Source organism: Enoplosus armatus, chromosome 18 (assembly GCF_043641665.1).
Source record: "Enoplosus armatus isolate fEnoArm2 chromosome 18, fEnoArm2.hap1, whole genome shotgun sequence".
Classification (NCBI taxonomy): Eukaryota; Metazoa; Chordata; class Actinopteri; order Centrarchiformes; family Enoplosidae; genus Enoplosus; species Enoplosus armatus.
In genome coordinates, this window is record NC_092197.1 from 450790 (window position 1) to 460974 (window position 10185).

Consider the following 10185-nt stretch of genomic DNA (forward strand, 5'->3'; position numbering starts at 1 on the left):
TCGGGGAGAGCTGAATTACAACACCAGTCATCAATCTGCTGACTGCAGGTTCTGTCTCTGGGGGGAGCCAGACGAACCTCTGGACTTTCACACAGTGAAACACTGAACTTCAGTCGTATTCAGCCTGAGAGGACGACCTGCAGACACTACTCAGGGCTGTACAACACCCAGCTAGCAGCTCTGTGAGGCTAAAGCTCATACGAATATTTATTTCATAATGTCTTATTTATGTATTTATTTATTTATTCATTTTATTTTGAACACTTTGGGTCAAACTCCAAAAACACTGGATCCTACATTTCCCAGAATGCACTTTGATACCATCTGTCATTAGAGCCTCCCTGCCTGGTAAACAGCCACGTCTTTCAAACTCCAGTTTGTAACCCAGACTGTATGACATCACTATGACATCACTATAAGGTCACAGGCTGAGGAGGACTGAACTGAACTTCATGTGTAAAACCATGTTGAAAATAACTCCAGCATACAGTTTTACAGTCACATGACCCTCCTCAGATACAACAGGTGTGTTCAATGATCATGTGACCTCTGATGACTCACTGTGTTTTTATTCAAATAACTTTCTGCTTCCAGTGAAGAAGATTTGCATTAAAGCAACTAAAGATGGTGATGTCATGTCAGACAGACAGAAGACAGGAGACAGGAGAAAACAGACAGACAGGAGACAGACAGACAGACAGACAGACAGACAGACAGACAGACAGACAGGAGACAGAATGACAGACAGACAGACAGGGGACAGACAGACAGACAGACAGACAGACAGGAGACAGACAGACAGGAGACAGACAGGACACAGACAGACAGACAGGAGACAGACAGACAGACAGGAGACAGACAGGAGACAGACAGACAGTAACATGGACAGAGAGAATCATGATGAGATGAAGGTGATGTTCCTGATCACATCATTATTTACCTTCAGACAGGAAGTGAAGCTGTTTATAATTTAAAGGAAGATCATTAAACTCACAGAACACAGAAGTAACGAGCTGAAGAGAACTCAGTCACTCTGTCAAACTTCCCCTTTATTATATTTTGTATATTTAGTATATTTATGTTGGTGCATGCAGTATGTACTATCTTTGTTTATTTCATGTCTAAATTATTTATCTCATCAAACTGAATCTGTTCTTCTGACACGTCCGTTTGCCTGCGTGGGATCAATAAAGTTTATCTAACTTCTAAACAAAAGGCTTGATTAACCTGTTGGGGGGGGGGGGGGGGGCACGTCTCCCCAACCAGTACAACCAGAGTCCCAGTCACAAACCAGTATTTCCACAGTGAACCACGACCTGCCTCAGGTTTGCTGAGTCTGCTGAATTGGAGCTGAAACGATCAGCTTTGTCTCTTTGGGACAAAACAAGACGTCACACTGGACTCTGAGACACTGTGATGGACATTTATTATTATTATTATCAATAATATATTATGAAAATAACTGTCAGGATTCATGAGATCACGTGAGAATCCATCTTTCCGGGCTACTAGTTATGCGCTTGTGGTTTGGATCAATCAGCTTCCTACGGGGAGGTACTGGAGGCTACGGAGGCTAAGTTAGCCTGTGATAGACAGATGGTTCATCCAATCACCTGCCAAGTATTTGTTGAGAGTGTCCAAACTGTTTCCAAGGATGACTTCTCAGATGGTGAAACTTTGTGTAAAAAGTATTCGTTTTTGTTACGAGGGTCATTTAGATTAAACAACTGAAAACAATTATTCAACTAATTCATTAGTAGAAAATCACTGGTTAGAAGTTGGTTTCAGCTCCTCAAAAGTGAATATTGATGGTTTGAGTTCAGTGACACGTTGATTTCTGACATGATTCATTGATTCATTCATTAATTTAATTAAGGAGACAGACAAACCAGAGGAATGTCTCATTATTAAAGTGACTGAACGTGAATGACACTGAGGTCTCTGTCAACATCCTGCTGCTCATTCATGTTCCCATGCAGCCAATCAGAGAAACCCTCTGTCCTAACATGAAGCCCGTCAGCAGGCTGTTTATCTGGGACACTGTGAGGAGCCGTCCAATGGCTGCGCAGCATGTCGTCTGCATGTAGAGCATCTCAGCAGGAAACAAGAGCAGTAACGAGAACGCACGCACGCACACACACACACACACACACACACACACACACACACACACACACACACACACACACACACACACACACACACACACACACACACACACACACACACACACACACACACACACACAAGCAGCTCTGAACGTGACTGAAGTTGTTTTAAGTTTTGATTTGAAATATAAAATTGAGACTTTTTGTTTTTCTGTGTATTGGCAGCTGGTGGATGATGTGATTATGAAATGATTATTTTCATAATCGATTAATCAGCCAATTATTTCTATAAACGTCAGAAAAAAGTGAAACATTTCAAAAGTCCCGGTTTGTCCGACCAACGGTCTGAAAGCACCTCACTGTGATGAAGACGAGAGAAGAACCTTAAAGAATGACTTCAACGGTTCATTAATAACCAGAATATTAGTTGTTAAATAGCTGACAATTTGTTTTCCGGTGATTGACTAATCATTGCAGTTGTAGATGCAGATGTAGTGAGCTAGCTGAGTTGGGACAGATACCTCCCTCCAAACCCTATGATTGGACAAGCCCTGTTTCGGGGGAGGGGCTAAACAAACAGTCATTGAGTCAGAAAACAAAGTGTAGAAACCTGCAGCAGTGGGAGGGTGGATGTCTGGGTGGAGGAGGTGAAGAGGAGGGGGAGGAGGGAACATGAAGAGCTGTCGGACAGGTTTAGTATGAAAGACGAGTCTGCAGATGAAGTGTTGGATCAACAGCTCGCAGAGACCCAGAAGCTCGTCAGCACCACAGAAACACGACGGGAAGCTGAGGTCAGGTTTTACCTGCACACTGAAAAGCTCACAGGTGAAACCCCAGAGTCTCCGCCCACAATGTGTCAGCACAATGACATCAGCCCGGGGTGAAGGCTGGGTGTGTCTGAGAGGAAGCCACAACACCACCTGTACCTGTCGAGGACCTTTGATCTGATCAGCAGCAGGTTTCTACTGATACACAGAGGAAGTAAAGGTCACTGATACCAGAACATCCAGCTGCTGAAACAAACATCCAGCTGCTGAAACAAAACATCCAGCTGCTGAAACAAACATCCAGCTGCTACGACAGCAAACATCCAGCTGCTGAAACAAACATCCAGCTGCTGAAACAAAACATCCAGCTGCTGAAACAAACATCCAGCTGCTACGACAGCAAACATCCAGCTGCTGAAACAAAACATCCAGCTGCTGAAACAAACATCCAGCTGCTGAAACAAAACATCCAGCTGCTGAAACAAACATCCAGCTGCTGAAACAAACATCCAGCTGCAGAAACAAACATCCAGCTGCTGCGACAGCAAACATCCAGCTGCTGAAACAAAACATCCAGCTGCTGAAACAAAACATCCAGCTGCTGCGACAGCAAACATCCAGCTGCAGAAACAAAACATCCAGCTGCAGAAACAAAACATCCAGCTGCAGAAACAAACATCCAGCTGCTGAAACAAAACATCCAGCTGCTGAAACAAACATCCAGCTGCTGCGACAGCAAACATCCAGCTGCTGAAACAAAACATCCAGCTGCTGAAACAAAACATCCAGCTGCTGCGACAGCAAACATCCAGCTGCTGAAACAAAACATCCAGCTGCTGCGACAGCAAACATCCAGCTGCTGAAACAAACATCCAGCTGCTGAAACAAACATCCAGCTGCTGGGCCAGCAAACATCCAGCTGCTGAAACAAACATCCAGCCTGTTAAAACACCTCCAGGAGTCACACAGGGACTGAGTCAACAATCCTTTCGTTAGTGAACTGTAAAAGAACACTTTGCTGTCTGAGTGAAAACTAGAGTGAAGAGTTCAGACGCTGTTATTAAAGCTGTTATTAAAGCTGTTATTAAAGCAGGATCAATTAGTTTGTGAAACTAGATTTATTACGTACAGCTGCTGTTTCAATGAGTCAGACACGTGTTCAGTCAACATTTAGGAGGTAAATCTGAGTATCAGCAGATAATCAATATTAAGAAATCAGGGACACTTGATCTCAAATGAAGTGGTCACGAGCAGAGATGGCTTCACAGCCAGTAAAACCAGAGGGAAACCAGAGGGAAACCAGTAAACCAGCTGGAGGATTTATATACCACCAGGCCTGAACACAGAGCCTAGAACCAGCACCCCACCCCTGTGTGACCCCCTTCAGTTGCTGGCCTACCATTCATTACCAGTTTACCTGTCGTAGCTTTAGTGCTCATTTATTTTATCTTAATTTTGATTCACTCCATTTTATTTTATTTGTTCTCACACTCGGATCAAAGGCAGGTTTACAGTAACACACGTGTGTGTCTGTGTGTGTGTAGTCAAAGACAATAAAGTCACATGGAGCCTTATTAGTGTGTATCGTACTTATTAGTGTGTATCCTACTGTCCTATTAATACAAGATACAGCAAGTACACACACACACACACACACACACACACACACACACACACACACAGTAACTCCCAGAGACACCCGCCTGCTGTTTGATTGATGGTTAAAAACACCAGGCAACAGAGAGTTGAACCCTGAACCACATGCTGCAGATATCCACACAGTGACATCCGCAAACAGATGTAAATCATGCTAATCCTGTGGACCACAAACACTCTGACCCCCCAAACACCCCCCCCCCCCCCCCCCCCCCCCCCCCGTGGTGTTTCAGGCTAATCCAGCTCTGCAAGACCCAAAATCTGTCTCAAAGACTTCAGCCTTCATCCTGAAACCCCAGCAGGAGCCTCCAGTTCAGTTATCACTCACGATCACTTCATCTATAACTGATCTTCTTGATTCATATTTCGGCTGTAAAACGTTTTCTGTTCGTGTCTCTGACTCAACACAAACAATAAGATCAATAAGAGCGATCAATGACTGCAGCTCTACAGCTGATCCACACTGACATCCTGCTCACTGCATTATGCTGGGCCCCCGGACCTGTTGGGCCCCTGGATCTGGGTCCATGTGTATATGCACATGAGATCAGCTGGAGGTCACAGACTGCACCAGCAGGACCAGCAGGACCAGCAGGACCAGCAAGCCTCAAACAGCATCCCTGATCATAAAAAAAAGATCATTTACAAACACAGAAGGATCCATGACTCAGCTGAGTCCCAGACCTGAACCAGATGGAGCTGCAGGATTGGACCTGCTGCCCTCCAGCTCTGGATTATTTAGTCTCACAGCGGGTGAAGAGGCTTTAAGTGGCCCTACTTAATGATGTGGACTACAGAGTCCAGGGGGAGGGATTACAGAGCTGCTCTGCCTCCAGAGAAACTGTAACTCTCATAATGTTCTCAACTGTCTTCATGACAATATCTGATCAATACCTGATCAATAAAGTCAAGACAGTTTTATTAATTGACAACATGTGGCCTCCATCATCAGAATAAAGCTGCGACTGATTTTATAATGTTAATCAATAATCAATAAATCAGACTTTTATCTCGTCGTTTTGTCTCAATTATAAGACGAAGATATAAAACAGGAAGCAACAAATCCTCTCAGCTTCATTCAAAGATTCATCGATTATCAATATAGTTGATAATCGATAATCATTTCAAAGACATCTGAAATCTTTGTAGCTATTTTATCATCATCATCATCATCATCATCATCATCATGACACTGATGTAGGTCCCTGTCTCGTTTGACGTTATGCCACTTCATGGAAGTCCCTATCAGTCCAGATATTGATCCGGCCTATCAGACGATACGATCAGATATCTGCTGATCGAAGGACAAAAGAAAAACAGGAAATAACTGAAAATCAAAAAACTGAAAGAAAAGACTTGAATGATCTTCAAACTGATAACTGATCAAACTTAATTCTGTCTCTTATATATATAATTAAATATTATATATATGTTAAATATTCGCATCACATCTGGAACAATAACAACTGTCCTCAACATCATTAACTCTGTTTGTTTAGTGGACTCACTGCGATCAGCTGTGTTCTGGTTCTGTACTGTTCCACAGACAGACTCAGGACGTGGACCACAGACAGACTCGGACTTGGACCACAGACAGACTCAGGACATGGACCACAGACAGACTCAGACGTGGACCACAGACAGACTCAGACATGGACCACAGACAGACTCAGGATGGGGACTACAGACAGACTCAGGACTCAGGACGTGGACCACAGACAGACTCAGGACGTGGCCCACAGACAGACTCAGACGTGGGCCACAGACAGACTCAGACTTGGACCACAGACAGACTCAGACTTGGACCACAGACAGGCTTCATTCATTCAGAGGTCTTGTGAACAGAATCCAGTCCGTCACAGCATGACAGTTTAGTGATAAAGACATCCTGACACTTAGACCCAAAACTCTGGATCCTACATTTCCCACAATGCACCTGGACAGCATCTCCCATTAGAGCCTCCCTGCTGGTGAACAGCCATGTCTTTCAAACTCCAGTTTGTGACACAGACATGTGTAGCCTGATGACGTCACTGTGATCTGTGATCAGTGTGTTTTGAACATTTGTTAATAAAGGTTTGAAACTGTACTGGGTTGTTGTGTTATTTAGAAACTGTTAAGAATTTAACGAATAACTGGTGATGGTTATTTTCAGTTCCACTAAAATACAAATCTAACAGCTGAAACCAAACAGGGACTGGTCCTGGTCCAACATCACAGGGAGCCCAACTGGATGCTACATGTTCATTGTTTATACTCTTAAATCTGGATCCCATGAGTCTGACAATATTGTAAAAATAAGCGGAACAATCCACCATACTGCTGTTTCACTGATTCCAGCTGCCAGACTGCATCATGGGAATAAGTAATAATAACCAAAGAAGTCACATTTAGTAATCATGAAATGACCTGCGAGTCAACTTTGCGGCTCCTGTACCTGTCCGCTCAGTGTGGTGTTGAACTCCAATAAAAAATATGTAAATTTAAAGTAGAGTGTCGCTAATTACAAAACGTCTAAGAACATAACATGACATAGGAACTCTCCCCAATCTGCTGCTACATTCGGCTGATATATAATCCACTACAAAGCTATAATTCTGATAACATTTAAACTTTTGCTCACTAACAACGTGCTGCCGCTCTGCTTGAAGACCAGTGCGAACAGGTGACTCAACAGTCAAAGTTTCATTGAAATAACATGAAGTTTGGTTCATGTCGAACTGAATAGGTAGATCTGAAAGCTGGTACATTTAACATGGGTGAACACAGGCCTGTCTAGTAAAACAGGGATTTGTGTAACAGAGTTCTGAATGTTAGTTCGTCAACCTTTAATAATCTGACCAGTGTGTCGCCCTCCAGCCGCGGGAAACAGCTCGGTACCGTCTGTTGTTGTTGTTTTTTTTACCGTAAAGTATGACGTCGGTGTGTTTTACAGGTAAAAGTCTCACCTTTGTGTACAACTCGTTCACAGACATCGTCCAGCTCGTATTCCCGCCCTGAACGAACAAACTACGACGGTCGTGTTGCTGCTCCCATTAAGAATACATTATAATCCTTTATCCGGAAGTTTCCTCCTCTAAACCAGGTGAAACATCGGGCAGCTACAGTCCCGGAGCAGGCAGGTGTCCCCGGTACAGTCCCGGTGCAGGCAGGTGTCCCTGCGGAGTTTCGGTCACTTTGTTGGGTGTAGCTTCAGCCGTCAGTATCAGATCCACAGTCCGTGTTCCTGGTCCCGGCAGGTGTTCCCTCCCATAATTAGATTGCGTTGTTTCTATGGTAACACACTTCAAACTAACGCGAGTGAGAGCTCGTGAAGTGATCCATAAATACAGTAAGAACACATCTAATAAAGGGCACTTCCTGTCCGCGGTGAGTTACCACACACACTGTCTGACTGGCGGTTTCTACTGTACACACACACACACACACACACACACACACCAACTGGATCATCGGAGCACTGCAACACAGACCAGAGGTTCTCAACATGAGGGTCGGGACCCCACAAAGGGTCCCAAGATGATTTCTTCTTTTATCTGATTTTTTAAAAAAAACATTAAATCATTATTAAAACTGATGTAAATATTAATATTTTTATATTCATTGTTGGAGAATTGATGAAGTTTATTTAATATTGAGAAGCAGCTGCATCCTTCTGCAAGATTCATAATATTGATTTGATGCGACGGGAGTTTCTTAATTGATGGATGAATTGTTTTTATAAGTCAACCAATAAAACAACAACATTACAGTTCTACGTCATGAGACTTCTGTGCTGACAACTTCTCATTATAGATCACATGCTGACAGCAGCAGTGAAACAATATGAATGTACTTTTGTATAAATATAAATATATTCAGAAGCCTGAATCAAACCTTCAGCAGATCAACACAGACTGCAGGACACATTATTATTAGAGGAAGTGCGCATGCGCCGACCCTGCATGCAGCCTGTTACAGTCGCTTGTTTACTTATTTTTTCTTACTTTTCTCTTTTATTACATATATATATATATATATATATATATATATATATATGTTGTTATTGTATATATTTTTTACTTTTATTTTTCACTTAAATGTTGTAAATGTGTATATTTCTCATTTTCTATATCTTATTTTTGTACATACTCTCATTTCTAAATGTATGCTACTGTCTACTCTTGAATGGGAGCACCCGTACTGTATAATCCCCCCCCGGGGATCAATAAAATATTTCTGATTCTGATTCTGAAACGTGGAGAGCTGCAGCTGCTGACAGGAAGTAAAACAACAGATTTCACAGGTGACAGAGAGCTTCAGCTCTAATTTGTTGCATGATGGGAAATGTAGGATCCAGTGTCACCTCTTCTGATCTCAGGTGTCTGTTTTAACCTGTGAGTCTCTTTAAAGAGGAAACAGGTTATAAACCAAAGACTTTCTCTGGAAAGCTCATCAAGCCGTAAACCTCACAACAACTCAACAGTCATTAAATTAATTCATATTTTCACAAAACCATCGGTTTTGATGTTTGAGTTTTACAGACTTCACGACAGAAACGTCAAGAAATCATCCTCAAATGTGTTGTGCTGTCAGTGTTTTTCAGCACATTTGATTCGAGGTGGAAGAAGTTTTGAGATATTTTACTGAAGTAAAAGTAACGTAACACTACAAAATACTATTACAAGTAAAAGTCCAGTATTTAAAGTTTTACTGGAGTAAAAGTATAGAAGTACTATCAGCAGAAGGTCAGTGTTATATTGTCATAGATTTTATCATTAGATTATTAATACTGATGCATTAATGTGTGAGCAGCATTTTACTGTCGAGGTGGAGAAACTGTAGTTACTGTTTCAACTTCAGGACAGAAATGTGAATAAAACATTCACAGATATAAAGTGTTCATGTCATTATTCTACTGGTGGTGGACGTAACGAAGTACATTTACTCATTTATGTCTCTTTATACTTTTTACATTAATTCAACAGATACAAACAAAACGTGAGGATGTTTTTATAACAACAGAATATGAACATCGACCAGCTGAAATATTAAAATGCTGCTTACACATGAAGTAATAATCAGTAATAATAATACAATAATGTAATACATAATATAAATAACACTCTGGAAGCACGAGTACTTTTACTTCAGATTTTTTACTTTTTACTGGAGTAATACTTTGAATGCAGGACTTTCACTTTGAGCAGAGTATATTTTAGTGGTATTAGTACTGCACTTAGTGAAGGACTTTTCCACTCTTTGACTCCTTGATAATCTCTATTGACCCTCCAAGGAAACATCAAGGAGAGAAATCTTATCATGACGTTGTGTAACGTGGACAGGAACATGCTGATAGTGTGTGTGTGTGTGTGTGTGTGTGTTGAACATTAACCCACAGGCCTCTACGAGCTCCTCCACTCAGTACATGAAGATAAAAAAGACCTTTACCTTGGAGTAAGGGTAATAATCACTTGTCATCCTCTCAGGAATCAACAGATCAATAGATCCTCAGCTGCCGTCAGTTTCTCTGTTGGAAGACGTTCCCTATCATACTGATCTGAGATCATCTGACTGTGGGAAGCAGCATATCTCAGACCTGTCTGAGCATAAACTATTAGTCTTACATCAGGTAATGAGTCCACTCCCAAACCACTCCTTCTGCAGGTATGAGG

The 10185-nt window shown here is 42.0% G+C and overlaps 1 protein-coding gene across 1 annotated transcript in view; it reads right to left on the reverse strand.

The window, feature by feature from the left end:
• myo5b (myosin VB) overlaps positions 1 to 7558 on the reverse strand; it is a 31020-nt gene extending 23462 nt beyond the window's left edge. The window contains exon 1 of the mRNA XM_070925024.1: positions 7480 to 7558. Coding sequence (XP_070781125.1) covers positions 7480 to 7506 — 27 coding nt within the window. The 5' untranslated portion in view covers positions 7507 to 7558. The remainder of the gene's footprint in view (positions 1 to 7479) is intronic.
• Between the last annotated feature and the right edge of the window lie 2627 nt (positions 7559 to 10185).